A 21,898-nucleotide genomic window follows, 5' to 3' on the forward strand; every position below is an offset into this window, starting at 1 on the left:
TGTGATGCAGGACTGCTGGCCCGGGCAATTTTGCAGCTGAAACTGAGCACGAGGTTTGAAACGATATTTCTTTGTGATCTGTCATGGAGCATGTCATAGAGGGATGGGGTTTAGGTACGCTTTTCCCACTTGTGGGTGCATAGAAGTTTAGGTGAAGGGTACTACCCTCCTTTGCGAAGAATCGGTGAAATGAAAGATAACTTTAATACATTGCTTACTAGGTTGTTTGAAAGTGTGCGGTTAGTAAATGTAATAGCATTAAATGTGATATCTGCTCTTTGCAGGCACCAGGAGAGTACAGAATATGAAAAGATTTCATGCTGCTATAGCATATACCTCATGAAAATGAGTTTATTGTAAATAGATTTGTATATACATTTTTCTTAGTATATACATTTTTGTATATGCATTTTTGTGTATACATTTTTCTTTGTATATACATTTTTCTTATCTGAAGAGCTACATGGGGGTAGCTTGCTGGAGTTGCTACAGGTGGTATGGATTTGCTGTGACAATTAGGCATACAGCTATTAGGTATTGTCGTGGGGTCTTAGCAGTGTGGAGGTAGGGGGCGGGGGTAAAGAATAAGGAAGGTGTGGCCAAAGAGGGAGCATAGAGCATTGAGTTGTGAGAAATGGGCAGAGGCAGGGTCCTACATTCATGGTGAGGTATTGAAAAATCATTCTGAATATTGTGGAAGCCATTGGAGTGGTGCGATGGGATTTATGCTTATGTTCCCTAATGATGCACTTACCATGTAGACACCAAGTGTGATTCACCTCTTCCTTAGGGTGAATGTGTAGTCCGCAGAGGTATCACGGTGATCAGTTGCTTTCCTGACTGTTTTGTTGTTGTTGTTGTTGTTTTGTTTTTCTATTCCAGAATATGGTTGAGCCCCTTATACCCACAAATTATCCATGGAGCCCACAGATCTGGAGAATCAACAACACATTTTAAAGCCGATCTCATCAGCTACTTGACGGCTTATAATGCTCCTTCACTCAAGGAGTGGATAGATACCATCCACAAACATGATCTGTCTGAAACCAAGTATGTGTTACTTAGCAATTCGGGATTCTTAAAGCCGGTGAATACCTTGAGAGCCGTACCGTAGCAGCAGTGCAGGAGCCTTGGAAGGAGGTAGAATGATATCTGGCTGTCCCTCATAACGTGAGAGCACATTCTCTCACTATCTGCCTCTCCTAGATCTGAGGGGCTAAAGTGGAGGCCAGTAATCTTCCTGCTCACCATAAGCCTCCTTTTGGAGTACTCCTGAAGCTACACAGTTTCACTGCTGGTACCTTACCCTTGTGAGTGTTCCACCGTGATTTGATGTGCTTGAAAATGAGTGTCAGTTATTGTCCTGAGGAGGCATCTCAAGAAAGTAGGTGGTCTCTTAGAACATCTCATGATAACATTAGTTTTTGTGTGTATTTTGTTATTTGGGGGTCCAGGAATCATATCACTCTTTTCTATAACTTGTGTTTTATGTTCTCTTAGTGTTTATCTTATTGGATCAACCCCAGGACGCTTTCAAGGAAGTCAAAAAGATAATTGGGGACATTTTAGACTTAGAAAGGTAACAGAATTTTAGTGTATATTTTTCATAATATATTTGGATGGCAGCTTCATAATAGCACAATTGTGGGTGAACAGCATGCTCGATAATAGTTTTCAGTAATTTTTAGTGTTTTGCCTTTTTCAGGTATACATTGCTCTAAATGGCAGAAGTATAAAGACTTTTTTAGTTACTTTATTTCTTAGATTTCTCATTCATGCAGCTATTGTTGCTTTTGATTTCTGAAGGGAAAAAATCTGAAGGATTTTTAACATACAAATTCAACAAAGAACAGAAAAATACTATTGAGTAAAGGCTACAACTGTGCTAGGATGTATTTTGTTTACTAACCAGAGCCTTTAAGAATTATTACAAAAGCAGTCTTTGCTGCTGGTATGAAAATGAACAAAGAAAAGTCTTAACAAATTGAAACAAGCAAGTTCAAGATTATGGTTTTCTTCATCTCTGTTTAGGAGACCCATTAATGGCACTAATTTCCCAAGTGGCTCTCCTAAAAACTTTACCTTTTTCTGTGAAGTATTGGTCATGTAAGAATTACTCTTGGTTAATGAAACTTAATTTCCTTTTTTGAATTGAGACCGCAGCTGTTGAAAGCAGGTAGAATGTAGAAAGTAATATCCTCATGTCATGACCTAAAGAAGGCATTAGAGCACACAGGCTGAGTGGATAGCTTGGAGGCAGATTCTCATACAAGGGTTCAAATCCTCTCCTGTTTATAAGTCATGTGACCTGCCTCTCCTCTATAAAACAGGCATAATAACAGTACTTCACTCACAAAATTGCATAAGGATTAAGTGAACTAGAGAGGGCAAGGAGGCACTTGTTGAGCCAGTGTGCTGGTTGGTGGCTGTCAGTTTGTGGCCTGATGGTTGAGAAAGGCTAGATGCTAGCACATAGTGTGTAGAATCAGTCTTCCTGGAGGGAAAAGAGCATCTTGGTTTCCAGACCACTTCTCCCACACACCTGCTGCATCACAGCTTCCTTCTAGGGAAGACAGGAATGGTCAGACTGGTCTTTCACTGACCTGTAAATGGAAGCCCAGGGACATGTCCAGGACCTTGTAGCAGATCAGAGGTTGAGCACCAGAACAGAAACTGGGTCTTATAGCCGTCAGCTCGGTCCTGTTTCTTTCTTTCTTTTTTTTTTTTTTTTTTAATTAATTAATTTATTTATTTATGTATTTGTCAGAGAGAGTGAGGGAGAGAGTAAGCACAAGCAGACAGAATGGCAGGCAGAGGCAGAGGGAGAAGCAGGCTCCCTGCCGAGCAAGGAGCCCGATGTGGGACTCAATCCCAGGGCACTGGGATCATGACCTGAGCCGAAGGCAGCTGCTTAACCAACTGAGCCACCCAGGCACCCCTCAGTCCTGTTTCTTACACTGTGCTGCAGAAGGGCGGAAACTGAAAACTAGGATTTTTGGTAACCACATTTATAATATTAATGCCTAAGCTGTGTTAAGAAAAATAATACTTATGAAACTAAATAATCCGTCAGTCAGAATATGATCTTCATTGGGAGCTGCTGCGGCTTATTTTTCTTCAGCCTCTTGGAAGTAGACACTCAGTACTTGTTTAAGTAGATAAAATTTCCAAATATTTTTGAATTGTTTCTGCAGCTTTGCATAATTATAAAAGCAGGAAATGCAGATCAGGCTCCTGCAGTGCATAGGGTGCTCTGTATATATACATAAAAACACTCTTTAATTTTTTTAGAGCATCACTACATGGAGCCCAAGTGTGAAATCTCTTTCAAATGATATATACAATAGTTTGTATTTTTTTGTTAGGTATTAACAATTATTTCAAGGCAAAATCTCATTCCGTATGGCAGGTCAGTGGTTTATCTGGCATTCCTACCAAAAGGGATCTTTAAAAAAAAAAAAAATTGGTTTTGCTTTAATACAAATCAAAGAATTTTAGAAGAATACTTCTGTCCACCTATCCCATTAAAATATTTTTAGTATTTAAGCAACATTTTCCAAAGAAGAAAAAGTGAGTATGAAATTGATATGTAATATTTTCAGCATTTTTTGTTGATTATGGGTTCCTAGGACAGAACCCGGTTCTGAGTTGTTAAAGCTTTTCTGTTCACAGCTACTGAAAGAGCATGCCTCTCCTAAAGGGGAGTCCTGGCCCATAGTAGGGCAGTTCTCAAGCATTGGGTCTATGGGAGCTGATGACTCAAAATGGTTGTGTTCTGAGTTTAAAGAAAGCTTGGTGACGCTGGGGAAGGAAAGTTGGACCCCAGGAAGAAGTGCCGTCCGTCTTCATCTGGTGAGTGCCCTTCCTGCTTCACATAATCATGTTTAATCTCTAGTCCTGGAGAAGCATGAAAATCCATCCTCCCTCTCATAGAGGTTTTAGTCCATGATTCTTGCATGGAAACAGCAGTGCATTAGCATCATCGTGTGTGATCATGTGACCCTTGTATCCTCTGGTGCTGGGAGGGTGGTGCCCTCTGCTGGGAGGGTGGGGCTCCATTTCAGCCACACACTAGTCTGGGATTTTTACATTCCTTCCTTCTGGTTCTCAAGCCAAAGAAAAAAATATTTGGTAAAGCATTAGCTCAGAACATTATTAGAGACTTTTGAATTGATAATTAATTTTGCAAAAAAAAAAATTAATTTTGCATTGAACTCAGGGTTAATTTGGCATTTTTGAGGGAGAAACTCAAATTGAAGTTTTTCATTTTTATATCTACTTCCTGTAGTTACTAGAAGTTACATTTTTTCATAAGATGGAAATTCTTAAAATTTAAACTATATTTTCTAAGTTTTAAAATGACTTAAAGATATTATTTGTCAGAGAGTACACAAGTTGGGGAGCAGCAGGCAGAGGGAGAAGAAGGCTCCCTGCTGAGCAGGAAGCTCATTGTGGGACTTGGTCCCAGGACCCTGGGATCTTGACCTGAGCCAAAAGCAGATGCCTAACTGACTGAGCCACCCAGGCGTTCCCTAAATGAAATCTTTCCAATTGAGATTTTCATCTTAAAAACATTCCTTTTAAGAAGTTTCTTTAACATGGTACAATTTGACTGTTATTTTGTATTTTTCTTTTTTTTGAAATTTTTTTCATTTATTTTTAGATCTATCCTTCTGTGGAAAATGTGCGAACCAGCTTAGAAGGATATCCAGGTAACTGTGGGAGACTGTCTCAGTTGCATTTTTTGGTGTATCTTTCATAAATGCCCTGGTAAACTTTTTCAAACAAGTAACAAAAATGTCATTCTCCTTGAGAAAAGAACTGGTTACAAATTTGGAACATATTTTCCCTTAACTGGCTAATGATGGAAATAGGTAATATTGAGTAGTACTAGTTCCAAAGATGGTTCCATGCTTTTGGGCAATTTTAGTATGTTACTGAATCCTCACAGTAACACTGTGAGGACTTGTTCTGATTTCCACAAGTTAAGGTGGTCCCTCTGCCAAAAGTGGGTCCGTTGTCCAGATAAGATGTCCGAATAAAACCACCTTCCCTGTTGCGTTCTGCCTTTCCAGATAATTCTAACGTGCCTTTCTCTGATCTCTCTCTCCGTATCTTCCTTGCTTGTGTCTGTGGCTCTGTGTGGTTCTTCCAGATTTGAATCCCAGATATATTTAAGGTCCAGAATTCTGCTTAATCTTGATGTTGCCTAGTTGATACTTGAGCTTTCTAAAGCACTTCGTCTATAAATGCCTAGGATGATTTTGTAGGCAGCTTTCAACTTTGTTCGCTATTTTCCTTTTACAGTGCTGGACACTGAACTTATATTTGGAATCCAGCAGCCCTCCAGATAGCACATTCAGGAGGCAATAACCAAAAACCCAAGCAGGTTTTGTCTCTGGAAAAAGGAAATCTGATTGGCATTTGCTCATGGCTAGAAGCAGAATGCTTTGAATTAGACTAATTTGGTCCATTTATTGCTTGTCAAACCACAGGTGACCCTGCCAGAAATAACTTGGTTAAGGCTTGGAGTATAACGTATCAGCCCATTTGTTGCTACCTAATGGCAAAGCCAAAATTATTTCACTGAGGCTTGAGACATGGTGATGTTTTAGTTTTAGTTGGTTTTTGTCTTTTCCTTTCTCCTCTGCTGTTAGACCAGATTCATTCAAAATGTACTTTTTAATGGGGAAGAACAAGGTATTTTCCATAAAACTATTTCATAACTGGCTCTGAATACGTTTTTAAGTTATTTGCAGTAGAGGATACGACATACCTTATGATGATTCAGAAATTTAAAGCCCTTTTTGGATATAGATTATTTATGGAGAGGTTCCAACATGTGTTTAGAAATTCACTGGTGAATCTGCAATAGAACTTTTCCTCCTTTCAAAGATGAACAAAAACTGGCTACTAATTGTGTTTCCACTTGGAACTGTATCTCTACTTTCTATGCAGGAATATGGCATTTAGAATTACTTTTTAAAAACAACTGTTTACCGGACTTTTTTTTTTTTTTTTTAAGATTTATATATTTGAGAGAGACAACAGGAGGAGGAGAGGGAAGGGGAGAGAGAGCAAGAATCTTAGGCACACTCCCTGTTGAGCATGGAGCCCAACACAGGCCCTAGTCTCATGACCCTGAGATCATGACTGGAGCTAAAACCAAGTCAGACGCTTAACCAACTACCACCCAGGTGCCCCTGTACATTTTTTTTTTTTAATTTTTTTATTTTTTATAAACATATATTTTTATCCCCAGGGGTACAGGTCTGTGAATCACCAGGTTTACACACTTCACAGCACTCACCAAAGCACATACCCTCCCCAATGTCCATAATCCCACCCTCTTCTCCCAAACCCCCTCCCCCCAGCAACCCTCAGTTTGTTTTGTGAGATTAAGAGTCACTTATGGTTTGTACATTTTAACTTAAATTTAGTGATGACTATTCCGTTTGTAAGAATGTTTAGCTAATACAAACTCTGTTTGGAAATATCAGAAAATAAGAGGTAAAGGAAGCAGGAGGACTGAGTTTTCATCTTAGTGTGCCTTCCCAGGTATCCTGCTCTTGGGCAAAAATGGAGATGCTCCAGACCACCTGCATGAGAACTGTAGGATAGGCCAGAGTTCTTTTTTTTTTTTTTAGATTTTATTTATTTATTTGACAGACAGAGATCACAAGTAGGCAGAGAGAGAGGAAGGGAAGCAGGCTCCCCGCCAAGCAGAGAGCCCAATGTGGGGCTCGATCCCAGGACTCCGAGACCATGACCCGAGCCAAAGGCAGAGGCTCTAACCCACTGAGCCACCCAGGCGCCCCTCGGCCAGAGTTCTTAATGCAGTTTTTCAAAAACCTTCGAATCTGTGCTGTTATTGATATGTAAATTACCACCTCTGAGTGATTAAATAGTGCCTCTTTTCAGATTGTAAACATGTACCATTTAACATGTATCCCTAAGTAAGGAAACCCCATAATGGAACATACCTAATACAAGTGTAGACCTTTTCTTTCAAAGAACCATTTCATAAGACGAAATAGGAAGTGGTATTGTTTTTTCAGTGTTTACTGTAGATTCTTAATGAAGGATCCTAAAATTATTTTCTATAATACTTGTTTTTTTCTTTTAAAAGCTGGAGGCTCTCTTCCCTATAGCATCCAGACAGCCGAAAAACAGAATTGGCTCCATTCCTATTTTCAGTAAGTAATTGGTTTAGAATGCTGCTATTGCTTCTTTAGGAATAAGAATGTTATTTATGTCAGTCTGTTCTTTTAAAAAAGAACCTTACATAATACAGCTGTATTTTTTCATCGACATATGTTAGTGATGGAAATAACTTAAAACAAGGTTTTGAACATTATTTGAAATAGGTTTTTAATACCAAAGAATGAATCTGATCTGTGAGGTTTGTATTTAAATATTGGCACTCAAAGAAAAAAAAATAAAGATGATTATGGGTAACTTAGAATTTTTGTAAGCAGTGTTTTAAAAAAAATGTTATTTGAGTATAATTGACACACAGGAGTCCATTAATTTCAGGTGTACGGCATAGTGTTTCAGCCGCATTTAGCTCCTATTTCCAGATTATAGTTCTTCTGTCTGCACATGAACACCCTGCGTGACTGCGGGCTTGCTGAGGGCCGACTCTACAGCACTTTTTCTCCAGGACATGGGCTCAGACTTGGTTTGTTTTAAGGGTTCAGTATATGGTTGAATGAACAGGGGAAAAGATTGTCATTTGTCCTCCTCTTGTTCCTCTATGCATACTGCATGTTCTAGGCCATTGCACTTCCCTGCTGGCTCCAGGCATTTATTACACTTGATGGCTGGAAACAAAGGCAGGTTGCATGTTAGTAGATTGCAGGCTAATTCAGTGTGTCTTTGAGGGCCCGTTGGGAGATTATTCCCTACAGAGAATATTTCTTTATATTGAGCTCCTTTCCCAGGTCATTCAAGTGAATTTAATGATTGAGGGGATGGTCTACCTAATCCTAGCTTTGGTCTCAGCCTCTTCCCTTTGCAAGCAAGGATGGTTGCCTCATGATGTAGGTCCTTTTTTCCTATAGAACTCAGTTCCTGCAGTACTGGCAAGTAAATGTCAGCCTTAGACTGAAGTGTTTCTGAATTACCCCCCCCCCCCATTTTTTTTAAAAGATTTTTATTTACTTGACAAGAGAACACAAACAGGGAGAGCAGCAAAGGGAGGGGGAGAAGCAGGCTCCCTGCTGAGCAGGGATTCCCAATGCAGGGCTTGATCCCAAGACCCTGAGATCATGACCTGAACTGAAGGCAGGTGCTTAACCCACTGAGCCACCCAAGCACCCCATCCCGCTTTTCAACATTGTTTTAATGTTTATCCTATTGGCATTTTTCCCATTTTGTACTTACTTTGAACAAACTTTTCCTGAGCCTGTACTTGGTAATACACTATGGGAGCCCGATTCCTCTTCTTAAGGAGCTCATAGTCCATGTAGGAGACAAGACATGCAAACGTGCAGTTGAAAGCACAACAGAAGTAATAGACATGAGTATATACATGTCTCATTGGCAAAAAAAGTTGGGGGGGAGGCTAAATACCAAAAGGCTACAGTGCTTTATTACCCTGCTCTCTAAGCAGAGTTTAATAAAACACCAAAGTTCCTGTCACAGAACTATGTACGTACTGTTTAGATTACAGGATTTTGCTTTTCATGAAGTTTCCTAATACTAGGATTTTGACAGATTTATATTTTCTTACTAGTAATGGGTCTTTTCTGTCACTAGCAAATGGTCGGCTGACACATCTGGCCGCAGCAATGCTATGCCACATATTAAAACATATATGAGACCCTCTCCAGACTTCAGTCAAATTGCTTGGTTCCTTGTCACAAGGTAAGTAATCCTTATAGTCTTGATGGGAAGAACTTTTAAAAATGTGTTAGTAACTCTTGTTCTGAATACCGAATGGGTTTCCAAAAAGTGGTTTTGTAAATTGTCATCTAGTTTTCAAGTGTGTGTGTCTTCTGAGCCTTATTTAAGAGTCTTATGACTTACCCTTACTAGTGCCTGTAATCACTGCCTGATTTTATGAGTTTTGATATTTATAAGGTTTGTATAAAGTCTGCATTTACTGTTGTTACTTAATATTCAATAGTAGGAATGAGGCAAGTTAACATTCAGGGTAAATACAGAACAAAAATGATATTGTAAAACTAGTATTCCTTAATTACTTTCTCTTAGATAATATTTGGCTAATCCAGTCTTTAAGTATTTCTTAAACATCTTTATTAAATAATTAACATTTTAAGTTTTACTTATTTAGTGTGCAATCTAATGATTTAGTTGTATACTCTCAGAATTGTGCAACGAACACTATGATTTCAGAATTTTCATTACTGCCTATAAGAAGTGCCTTACCTACTAAGCATTCTTGTGTCTATAGCAAGGTATATTGCTATGCTCTTAGAAAAAGAGAACTGACTCCTAGTTTGACCAAACGCCATTAGGCATCTCTTAATGATTTAGTAACACAATTGATGTCATTAGTAATAATTAAGGTATGACAGTAATTTCTTTAATGAAAAAACTTTGAAACAAAAGTTTAAAAATACAAAGAAACTCTTAAAAAAGCCAGTTAGAAACAAAACCAAGTTCTTTCCCTAGCTTATGGAAATTAGTGGTTACACTTTTCACCTCCTCAGGACAAGGAACTGTGTGACGTGAACAGTGTTAGGGGTATACATCAGATGCAAGAGTGGGCTTCTGCAAAGTTTTTGAAGCACAAAAGTTTTTTCCACTACACTGGAAAGTGTAATGGAAAAACATACAAATGAGTAATGAAGATTTAAGGTGCTCTGTCATTTACTAGCTCTATGAACTTGCAAAATGGACTTAATCCAAGTCTATTTCCTATTCTTTGGGAAAAGTGATGGCGGTCTTTTGGGGTTGTCGTGAGAGTTAAATGAGATGCTCAAGGCTCCATACATCTGACATAATGGACTGGAGGTCATAATAGCTGGGATTATGCTAGTTCGGGCTTCACCGTCAAGACTCAAGGATGACCAGGGGAGTTGGTACACATTTCTTTGCTGTGTGTCTTTTAAAGAGAAACTTTGGCTGCTTCTTCTTCTTCTTTTTTTTTTTAATATTTTATTTTTTTATTTGAGAAAGAGAGTGAGAGAGACCATGAGATGGGGAGAAGGTCACAGGGAAAAGCAAACTCCCCGTGGAGCTGGGAGCCCGATGCGGGACTCAATCCCAGGGCTCCAGGATCATGACCTGAGCCAAAGGCAGTTGCTTAACCAACTGAGCCACCCAGGCGCCTGAGAAACTTTGGCTTCTGAAGGAGGTTTCTTGGATGTGAGGACCTGAATTAGGTATTTCCTGGGTAGAGAAGTCATTGCCTGAGACAGATAGGTAGTGCCAGGGAGAACAGAGACCTCTAAAATGTATGGCCTGACCTTTTGGGCAAGTTCAATCCCTAGTTGCTTTGGTAAGTATGAGATTGTTGTTAGTCCCTCTCCCAATTTTATTTTAACACACTTAAAGCTAAATTATTTAAATATTCCTGACTTAGTGATGAGAAATTGTCAATGCTAGCTAGCCTTCTACAAAGCTAACCAATAAGTGCATAAATTGGGGTATATTATGGACCCTTGAATGTAATCCAAAGGAACTGGATTTTCAGAGACCACATTTCAGTGTCAACTCACCTGTTCAATAATTGTCTGTTAAGCCAAGTTATTGAGTAAAAAGGAAACTGTACTAAGTTGCAGTATTAAAACCTGGCTTTTTGAATTGCATCTGCCCCATCCTGATGCTGTGTGTGATGGTCACTTCCTGTATACCCTGATGATGAGTCAGTAAAACTAGGTGAATTATCTACCTGCTTGCAATTCTGAAATGCTACCACTGGGAATAGTTGAGTAATAGGCCATCATTCACCCCACAGGCTAAATATTTTGTGTTTGTTTATTTACACAACCATTCTTTTGCTTTGTGTTGAGTACCTTAAATTTGATATTTTTCTCAATCTGGTCTGACAGAATTCTCTTGACAGTGTGGGTTATGTTTTAGGGCTCTACCCATTATATATTCATTTTTTTTGTATGAGTCAAGGTTCTTCCTGCAATCATGCCACTTTGCATGAAGGCTGAACTGAACTTGAAGGCTATACTTCCAACTTTGAGAAAAATCAGATAGGATTTTAACCAATGTAGGAGAAGCCATGTGGAGAAATACATCAATTATTTGGTAAAAGTGGTCTTATCTAGTGTCATGTTATCCTGCTGGGAAAACTGTTGCCTAGAGAAATGTAGCCATGAGTCTCTTTATACGTCCCTGGAAAAGTTGAATTTACTGTTTATTTGGGGATTGTTTTCCTCACGGTGGAGTTAAAAGATGGACGTACTTCACTAAAGTTGGATGTTTATTGATCCTATTTTAAGGGCATAAAGTGAGGTTGAGTTTAACACTGAGTAATCCTTGTCTAAAGGCAGAGTTTTTGTAGTTGAGTATAATGACAACATTTGTTCAGCTCTGGGAATCCAGAACAAGACATGACCCTGTGCCATGCAGAGGCTGCAGGAAGAGATGGGTCCCTGTCCATTAGTTGTTTACCTGTGTCAGGATCTGATGAAAGCACCCTCAGAAATGTATTATCCGGTTGGGGGTGGGGTCGAGATGGGTCAGAGACCTGCTAAAGGTAAGGCAGTGGTATCGCAAGTAGGGCTGGAAGTACGCCTGAGAGTAAACCAGATGGACTGGAAGGGACTCTGAGCAGAGGAAGGGGGTGCAGAGGCCACGGAGCTGGAAAAGTACATGGGGTTTTCAGGGAACATCTGAGTGAAGCTGCAGCTAAATGAGAGAAAAAAGATTCATGAAGCTTCAGAATGGATTTTCTCAAGCCAGAGCACCCTGTGTTCTTAAGTCCAGAAAGCGTCCACTGTCTATTCACTTCGTATCTGCTGTTTTGTATTCTGTGAATAACTGCTTATTCATTACTAAATTCTGACTCAGAAGTTAATTTGTTAAGAATTTGAAGTTTGTCATGGATTTGTGGCTTCTAATTTCATTCTGGAATACCTAGACTGAAAACTATCAACTTACCAAAATATACAAAAAATTAAAACAATTACTTGGCAATTTCAATATACCAGACACTGTTCTAAGTGCTTTTGTGTTCATTTAGTTTTCACAGCTGTTCCATGAGAACTTGGAGAATGGTTAAGTAGGCTGCCCATAGGCAAATAGTAGTAAGTTATGGAAGCAGGATTTGAACCCAAGGAATTTGACTTCACAGCTGGTGCTCTTCACTTTGGCTTTCTAATGCCACTCTTAACAGCTATTTTCTGTGTATACCTATTTTCTGTGAAGACCAGTCAAAAGAAACTGCATCACTTTACTTTGATTGTGATATGAAAAAAAAGAAAAATCCACATAGCATCCCCGTATTGAGGTATGTCTGACATAACTGAAGTAATAATTTAGAAAATACTTAGAGCCCATTCTCAGCCCTTCTACAATAAGGAAAGCTGTAGATCCAAAATAAGAGACATCTACCAGGAACTCCATTTTGTTTCTTGGTTTGCCACCTTCTCTCCAAGTCAGAACATCCCAAACTGAGCTCTTATGTAGAAGGATATTTCCTTCCTAACATCTGTCTTGGCCCTGGTGGCACCTGCCCCCTCTTTTAGCCTCAGGCTTACAGCCCAGCCATCCTCTTGCTATTCCTTCCTTTGAGCATTCTGCAGCATTTTCTGAAGTCCTTCCTCTTGTGAATGCGGGGCACTCGGGATAAAAACATAAGCATCAGGACACCTGGGTGACTCTGTCATTTAAGCGCCTGCCTTCAGCTCCCATCATGATCCCAGAGTCCTGGGCTCAAGTCTTGCACTGGGCTCCTTGCTCAGCCGGGAGCTTGCTTCTCCCTCTGCCTGCCTCTCCCCATCCTCGTGTGCATGTGCGTGTGTGCAGTTGCTGACGAATAATATCTTTTTAAAAATAATAATAAGCTTCTTAAAGGCACTACCTAAATGTTCGATGTTAGAAGCCAGACACAGAAGGAATTAAAACAGGAAGGGAGTGATTCTGTGCTTGAGTTGGGCATGTGGATGCTTTGGAGGATAATCAAAGCCTGTTTATCCTTAAAGTCTCTCAGACGTTACTTTTCTGATATATGAAATTACCGAGTCAGGTACTGCCTGGACTTGTGAAGTGATTGCCTCTCTGCCATCCCATCACTCAGAGGGCCCACTTCCCAGGCCACCTTTCCTTTCCTAGTTGTTGATGCCCATTCACCTTTCAGAAGCATGAATTTTTCTCACTGTCTCATGTTCAGGTTCCCCCCACTTCCTGTATACTAGTATCTAGAGATCTCCTTGGCGTTGTGACCCTAATCATACCATTTCCTCCTTTCTTATTCTTTGTTCTCTAACATGAACTACCAGAAGCAACTTCCTGTGCCCCAGTAATCACCCTACCAGCAGCCCTCTCCTGATCTCTCTGTCTTTACTTTCTGCCTTTCCAGTTGCTGCCCACCTCCCAAGAATTGCCTCAGGTCTGGTGTCCTCTCTTGGGGACTCTGCCACCCTCCTGCCAACTTCTCTCTCGTCCACATCCTTAGAGCACTGATGAAGGTTCTACCACTGGAGCCTGTAGCTCCTACATCATTGTCTTGTCTCTTCTTGCAGAGAAGTTTATGAAAGGATCTGGATCCAAACCTCAGATCCCTTATGTGCACAGCAGCTGTAAGGGTGAGTGAGGGGCCACACTCAGTGATGTGCTCCCCAGGCTACAAGAAGTCCACAGTGTAAGTTTGTTGCGATAAAGTATAGTGAAAGAACTAGAAATGGAAGTAAAATCGTAATACAGGCGCTAAAGTTACTAGTGACAGTCTAGTATGACCACTGTGTATGACCTTCTCAGCCACTGGAATGAGAGCATTTTTATCAACCCCTTGTGCACACGTATCTGTTGTTCCTTTGAAACACTGTGTCCCAGGCAGGGCCCTCTCTTCTGTGCTCCCACATCATGTTACGAAACACACCTGCCTAACACATGCTGCCCCTCCTCTCTCAAAGAGTCCAAATTCTGTTTCCTCAAAGGCCCAGTTTAAAATTTACAGCAGGGACATCTGGGTGGCTCACTCACTTGAGCGTCTGACCCTTGATTTTTGGCTCAGGTCATGACACCACGGTCAGAAGATTGAGCCCCGAGTGGAACTTCTCCATCTGCGGGGAGTCTGCTGGAGTCTCTCTCTCCCTCTGCCCTTCCCTCGCTTGCACACTCACTTGCACGCACTCTCTTGTCTCTAATCTTCAAAATGTACAGCTCTTAAAGGATGTGTGGTGCTGCTTATAACACTAGTACCCTTGCTTTGAAGGGCCTTTGAAACAACTTCCCTGTTCAGTTTGTGCGCCGGTGTTTACTTGCTTTACTCTGTCCCAGTAACCAGTGATCAGCTCATGCAGGTCTGGCACCAAGTCATCCTCTTAAGTAGCCATAATATTCAGAGTGCATTTCTTAAATGCCAGTGGTATGCCAGGCAGAGAGAACACAGGGTGACACAGTATGACCTCCATTTCTTCCTTCAAGAAGTCTGGGTTGTGAGTAGCAAGAATTAAATGGAACACAGTTATTGTTAAACACTCAGGACACTAGTAAAGCCGTATGGAGCTCAAGATGCTGTATTTTCACTGAAAGCTTGAGACCATGAGCGATGTGCCCAGCAAGACCCGCCCTGTTTCAGGCACTGCTCATACTGTGGGGAACAAGAGCGACAGAGAACCTGTCCTAATAGCTTTCATTTTAGCTCAAGCAGGGTGGGAGAGGCCGACTGTATACAAACGACTGAGCGTGCAATAGCAGACGAGGGCTGGAAACAACAAAATGGGGTGATGTTAGAGTATGTCTGGAGGGAACAGGGGTCTGCTTCAGGAAGTAAAATTTGGGCTGAGTTTGACCTAAAGGTGGGGTTAGGCCCTCAGTTGTAGAGTGTGTGGAACATTGGAACAGCCCAGTGCAGCCATGCAGAAGCCAGGCCAGAGCATACAGGGCCTTAAAGGCCAGAATAAGAGTTTTATTCTAAGTGCTGTGGAAGTCATTTGAGAGTTGAACAGTGGAAGGACATCTGATACGTGTCTTTTAAAGATAATCCAGGCTGTTGGGTGGTGAGTGGATTGTGGGAAATGAGTAGCTGCTTGTGGGCCAGCTGGGAAGCAAGGAGAAATTATGGCCACTTAGATAGCAAAGGTGAGCATTTGTAGGGAAGAGCAGGTGGGTATGGGCTCTGTGAATGAGAGGTGGGTACTGTCTGTAGAGCACATACCCCAAAATCTCTCTTGAGGAAGGGCAGTCAGGATGGTGGGAAGAGCATGGGTTTGGAGTTATACAGACCCAAATCCAAATTTTAGTTCATCCCCTTAACATTTATGAATTAATAAACTTCGCCAAGTTTATTAACTGAAGAGGCTTTAACCCACTGAGCCCACCCAGGCGCCCTGTCCTGAGACTTCTAATCACCTTGGAGAATCTTCAGTGAAATGTCAGTCCCTGGGTCGGAGACTTTTAAAAAGTTATTTCTGAGGCGCCTGAGTAGCTTAGTAGGTTAAAGCTCTGCTTTCTGCTCGGGTCATGATCTCAGCGTTTTGGGATCAAGGAGCCCCACATCGGGCTCTCTGCTCAGCAGGGAGCCTGCTTCCCTCTCTCTCTCTCTCTCTGCCTGCCTCTCTGCCTACTTGGAATCGCTCTGTCAAATAAATAAGTAAAATCTTCAAAAAAAAAAAAAAGATTACTTCTGCTCTGTGGGGATAAGAAAGGGGCAAGAGAGAGACTTAACCTTCATTGAGCAGCTGTCATGTGGAAAGTTCTAGCACTTTCCCTGTGTTGTTTCATTTAGCCAGCACAGGAGCCTGTGAGGTGGTTGTGTCCCTTCCACAGGCAAGGAATAGGACTACAGAGCTGAGGGCTTTCTCCATTACGCACCAAGTATCTGCACACTGTGGGCAGATCTGCCAACTCCAGGCACAGGGATAGAAGGATAAGCGAAAGTGCAGTCCTTGCTCTCCAGGCATTTATTTATGTTAGAACAGAAGCGGTTTTATAAACAACTTGTAGTTTAATGGCAGTTATTTAATTGCAATTGTAATAATTTTGAATATTCTACATACATAGATTTTCACCCAGCAAGGCCTGAACTGTCCTTCAGGTCTCAACTCAACATGATGGAGACTCTCCTTGCTTCCTTAACTGGCGCCTTCCATAACATTCTGGGCCTCCTGCTTGGTCACTTTTCTTTCCCTGTCAGTGTGACATGTCTCCCTCCACACCTGACATGTAGGGGTGGTCAGTAACAATTTGTTAACAAGGAAGCTAGTGGTGTCCAGGATTGAGGCTGTGATCGTCAAAGTGCTGCCTAGACTTTGTGCAGAAGTGAATGTGGAAGGTGCTTCACATGCTTCCTATGTTTGGGGTGTAGTGGGAGATGGGAGTGGTCATTGTCATCCATATGGAAGTTGGGAAATGAACTGTTTTAGTGGGAGAACAGTCACTTTGAGTGCAAATTAACTTATGGTGAGAGTGTCACATGGAATTGTCTGTTGTACTCAGAAGTTTGGTGCAGTTGGTATGCTAGTTTTCTTTAGAACTAATTATTGACACCCTGAGCCTTCGTGGCATTTTTAGGGGCGAGGGTAGCAAAAGGCTGATGTCTTGGGAAATGAGAAACCTCAGGAACTACATAACAAGCAGGCTTTTCACACTTACCAGTGTTCCATTGCCAAACAAAAGAATTAGACCCTGAGTCAAAGAACAAGTGGTCACCATCCTTCAGAAATAATCTTCCTTCTACCTAAGAGAAGTGTTACATGTTCTATTTGGACGTCACAGAACTTAACCTTTCATTCAGCCTATACTGAGCATCTACTGTGTACCAGCCACTCTTCCAGGTGCTGGGGGTACAATTATATAAAATAATCCTTGACTTTATTGTGGTGGGAGTTACCAAAAAAGTAAATGTGTATGTATCAGGTAATAAGTGCTGTAGAGAAAAACAAAGTAGAATAATTCAGGTGCATTGTCTTTTACTCAGAATCCTTCTGACTAGATGTAGTTCAGTACTTAGAGTTTAGAAAGACAACACGGTACAGGCGGTACTGTGGTAGGCATTACAAGTAGCCTCATGTCTGTTTAGGTCAACTTTTACCACCAAATGAGCTAAGTGTTTTTTTTGCCATTAAATGAGTTAAGTAGAAGCTTAATTTTGAATTTGGTTAAGGTTCTTTTTAGGTTCAGAGCCAACATTTAATGCTTACTACCAGATCTAGACACTGTTCTAGGCATGCTTCATACACACAGACACACCCCCCACTCGTAATCCTCAGTCTTCTGCGTGTAGCTGTTAATCCTCTCTCTGGGGAAGGGAACTGAAGAACCGGGAGGCTACAGGGGCCTAAGAACCCTCCACACCCTCTAGCCCTGTACTGTTGAGTGGTGAGTGGTTGGGTTGAGGATGGAGGCTGCTCATTAAATAGGATGGTCAGGGAAGGCCTCACTGACATGGAGACATTTAAGGAGGAAGTGAGCCTTGGGATGGATAGCTGAGGGAAAACATTCTGGGCAGAGAAGCAGAGGTGGGGATACACATGCTTGTGCTCGTTGTGTTTGAGAAGAAACAAAGTGGTGGTGTTGGAGTGCGAAGGTAGGGCAGACTGTCCTTTACGTGCTTTCAAGGCAGAGTTGCCATTGCCTTCATGTCTCCTGTGTTTCCTAAAGCTTTTAGTCCTGGGTCTATGGAAGGCAGTCCTGTGTCGATGTATTTTACAATTTGCATTGATTAGAACAATTAAGTACTTTTTAAAAATATATCTTGTTACAGATGTTCCATTAGGCTTTCTGGAATAAGACATGGTTTTAATGTAATAGCTTATACTCAAATAATGGGTTTCTCAACAGAGCACTGTTGGCATTTTGGTCAAAATAGTTTTGTCCTGTGAGTTGTCCCATGTATTATAGGGTATTTAATAATCTGGCCTCACATAGCAAATGCCACATCATGGTAAAAGCAAAAAAACAAACATATATTTCTAAATATCCAGTAGATTCTGCCCTGTTGGATAGTATCAGTCATCATTCAGAACTTATGAATAACTGATTTATGAATGCTGCTATCCTTTCATTTAATACATTTTCCTACTTGAGAGAGTGAGACATAGTTATACCGACAACCACAGATTCTCGTCCAAATGAAGTGATAATGTCTAGCAAATATAACCATCAACAAAGTGGCAGACAGATTATGTCTTAAGAATTGGATTTTAGCAAAAGACAAAAATATCAAAAGCTACATAAATTTAAGTTTTTGTCCCTTTTCTACTTTGTATATTACCAGTTCATGTTAAAAATTATATTTGATTAATAACTCCTTAAGTCCAACAAAATTAAAACAAGTTGACCAGAAAAAAGTAACAGTAATAAGCAAGATGGATGATAAGCAATACAGATTTTGACTCTGACATGATGAGAATTTTTCTTAATAATTGAGATTCATACATCAAAAAAGTATTGTCCTTCAAGGTGGTCACCTTTTGAAACTAAGTAGTTTTACCAAAAAAACTGCCATTGCTCAAATTTTTTTGTCACTCAAGAATTTCCTTTGATGTGAATTTAAGGCACATTAACAAGCATTGTTTTTTTTAACTTATTTTTATAAATTTTTTTGAAGGTTCATTTATGGAGAGTGCACAGCAGGGGGAGGAGCAGAGAGAGAGGACAAGCAGATGTGCTTAGTGCAGGGCTTGATCCCACAACCCTGAGATCATGACCTGAGCCAAAACCACAGATCAGATGCTCAACAGACTGAGCCACCCAGGCACCCCCAGCATTGTTTCTTAAATAGGCACTGTTCAGTTTTTGGCCATGGGTTAGTTTTCTATTTTCTGTTGATGTGTAATAAGTTACCAACAAACTAAGCTTAAATAAAACTGCAGATTTATTATCCTCCATTTTCTGTGGGTCAGGAGTCTGGACACAGTCCTCTGCACAGGATCAAGGTGTGAGCCAGGCTATGTATGATCTCCTTTAAGGCCTGGGGTCCTCTGCCAATCCTACAGGTTGTTGGCAGAGCTCTGAGGGTCCTGTGCTCTCGGTGACAGTCCAGGGGCCATTCTTGACTCCACAGTACTTCCTCTGGTTTCTGTGCCATTGCTCTTTGCAGGGGACAGGTCACAACAAAGCTGTTTGCTTCCTTTTTTTTTTTTTTTTTTAAAGATTTATGTATTTTAGAGAATGAGTGTGCCGGGGAAGGGGCAGAAGGAGAGAAAAACTCAAGCAGGCTTTGCTCTGAGCCCAGAGTCTGACATGGGCCTCAGTCTAACAACCCTGAGATCATAACCTGACCTGAAACTAAGTGGAATGCTCAATTCACTGCACCACCCAGGCACCCCAATGCTGTTTGCTTCTTTGAAGTCTGTAGGGGAATCTGTTCTCAGGAAGGAACCCCACTTCCTCTTTTCAGGCTGCACCTGATAAAATCAGGTTCACCCATAGTCATCCCAAGCTTTTTGATAAACTCAGTTTATTAGTAACCTGATCATGGAATGAAATCCCATCATGTTCACAATTTCGCTCATGCTCAGAGGGAGAGGTTTCTACCAGATGGGTACATCGGGAGCAAGGGCAGGAATCTTGGGGGCCATCTTTCAATTCTGCCTTCCATAGGATTCATTGGTATTTATTACACTTAGATCCTTCTGTCCTATTCCCCAACTTGGAGTTGAAAATAATTTCTTACTGTTCTCAAAATTGAGATTTATTTTTCATAGTTAGGCAAAATTACCCTTCAACATATTTAAAAGACTGAACCTCAGCATCCAAAGGCTATTTGAGAAAAGAAATTCTATAATTATCTTGAGGCAAAGGAGGAGGCTGCTTTATTGGAGTGAAAGAGTAACTCCGCAGTGTGATTGCTTTGGAGAACCACACTGACCAGCATATGTAGAGCTGTTTAAAGTAAGTCTTTTGAAAGACAAGTAGAAACCCAAAAGATCTAATTTCCTAATCTGGGAGTGGGGAGAGGGAAGACCCTTATCACCTTAGAAGTACCCTTCACTTGATGCTTCCAGTGTATACATACTGTCTTATTACGTGTCATTTCTCTGCCCGTTGTAAGTAGAGGACATTGACTTTGTGCTCATGGGGACTTTGTTTACCCCATTGATATTCAGATCAGGGACTGAACTCTTATAAAAACACTAGCTTTACTACAGTTCTCATTTTCCCTTATCTTTCTAAATATACATGAATCACAAAGTTTTGGGACACCCAGCTGGTTCAGTCGGTTAAGCATCTGCTTTCAGCTCAGGTCATGATCCCAGAGTCCTGGGATCAAGTCCTGCGTCAGGCAGAATCCCTGCTCAGCGGGGAGACTGCTTCTTCCTCTGCCTGCTGCTCTTTTTCTCTCTCTGACAAGTAAGTAAAATCTTTAAAAATAAATAAATAAATAAAAATCTTATAAATTCAGTTTTTTTTTATTTTTTTATTAACGTATAATGTATTATTAGCCCCAGCAGTATAGGTCTGTGAATCACTAGGTTTACACACTTCACAGCATTCACCATAGCATATACCTTCCCCAATGTCCACCCTCTCCCTACCCGCCTCCCCCCGGCAACCCTCAGTTTGTTTTGTGAGATTAAGGGTCTCTTATGGTTTGTCTCCCTCCCGATCCCATCTTGTTTCATTTATTCTTTTCCTACTCCCAAACCCCCCACGTTGCCTCTCAACTTCCTCTTATCAGAGAGATCATATGAAAATTGTCTTTCTCCGATTGACTTTTTTCACTAGGCATAATACCCTCTAGTTCCATCCACGTTGTTGCAAATGGCAAGATTTCATTTCTTTTGATGGCTACATAGTATTCCATGGTACATATATACCACATGTTCTTTATCCATTCATCTGTTGATGGACATCTAGGTTCTTTCCATAGTTAGGCTATTGTGGACATTGTTGCTATAAACATTCAGGTGCACGTGCCCCTTTGGATCACTACATTTGTATCTTTAGGGTAAATACACAGTGGTGCAATTGCTGGGTCATAGGGTAGCTCTATTTTCAACTTTGTGAAGAACCTCCATGTTGTTTTCCAGAATGGTTGCACCAGCTTGCATTCTCACCAATAGTGTAGGAGGGTTCTCCTTTAAAAAAACAAACAAACAAACAAAAAAACACAAAGTTTTAATATTCTCTCTGTCATTATATGTTGAGATTGAGTTTCTGACTGAAAGCCTTTTGCATAGACCCTGGGTTAGGTTTTACTGTATAGTTGCCATATCACCGAGAATTCTAATTTCTGCACCAAAACCATTTTTAATGAAGTCTCTACTTTATTGAACTGTATGCTTTAGAAGTATTCTACTTTAAGAGAAAATGAGCTTGTAATCCTACACTTTTCCTGCTAAAATATTCATCCTGTTGGAAACTTTTGTTTAATGTCTTGTTTTCAGACCAGCAGTTACCATGCCTGGCATAGCACCTGGTCTATAGCAGCCCAGAAATTTTTGAGTGAATAGATATTCCCTATAAAATGCAGTTACCAATCATTTGCTCACTGTTTCTCAGATTCTCAGTTTTTCTTTTTGTACTGTCCAGAATGATTATACTTCTCCTGAAGGTCTATTTCAAGTGTTCCCCTTTGAAAATTTTTCTAGCTCAGCAGACTGAATTCCTTGTTTTCCCTGTTGTGTGTTTGTAGCACTTTTTGTTTAGTCTTTATCTACATGTTCCTTCTTAATTATTTCTGGGTTCCTATATCTCCATACAATAGGAACTGCTTGAGAACATGTGCCAGGTTTTACTGATCTTTAGATCCTCAACATCTGACTCTGCACAGCATTATCATTAATGACCTATACATACTTGAATG

General features: G+C 40.7%; 1 protein-coding gene across 7 annotated transcripts in view; it reads left to right on the top strand.

Annotated features, from left to right (window-relative positions):
* TDP1 (tyrosyl-DNA phosphodiesterase 1) overlaps positions 1-21,898 on the top strand; it is a 92,968-nt gene that overhangs the window by 20,840 nt on the left and 50,230 nt on the right. For 6 of the 7 annotated variants that reach the window (XR_014312552.1, XR_014312553.1, XM_082733879.1 and 3 more), the window contains exons 8-13: positions 883-1,050; positions 1,501-1,579; positions 3,673-3,852; positions 4,664-4,712; positions 7,130-7,196; positions 8,761-8,868. Coding sequence is in view for 5 of the 7 variants with exons in the window: in XM_082733879.1 (XP_082590005.1) it covers positions 883-1,050; positions 1,501-1,579; positions 3,673-3,852; positions 4,664-4,712; positions 7,130-7,196; positions 8,761-8,868 (651 nt within the window). In the remaining 2 variants the exon portion in view is untranslated. Of the gene's footprint in view, positions 1-882; positions 1,051-1,500; positions 1,580-3,672; positions 3,853-4,663; positions 4,713-7,129; positions 7,197-8,760; positions 8,869-12,319; positions 12,434-21,898 lie in introns of all 7 variants that reach the window. The other variant, XM_082733878.1, reaches the window with a different exon arrangement.

Source organism: Mustela nivalis (assembly GCF_964662115.1).
Source record: "Mustela nivalis genome assembly, chromosome: 6".
Classification (NCBI taxonomy): Eukaryota; Metazoa; Chordata; class Mammalia; order Carnivora; family Mustelidae; genus Mustela; species Mustela nivalis.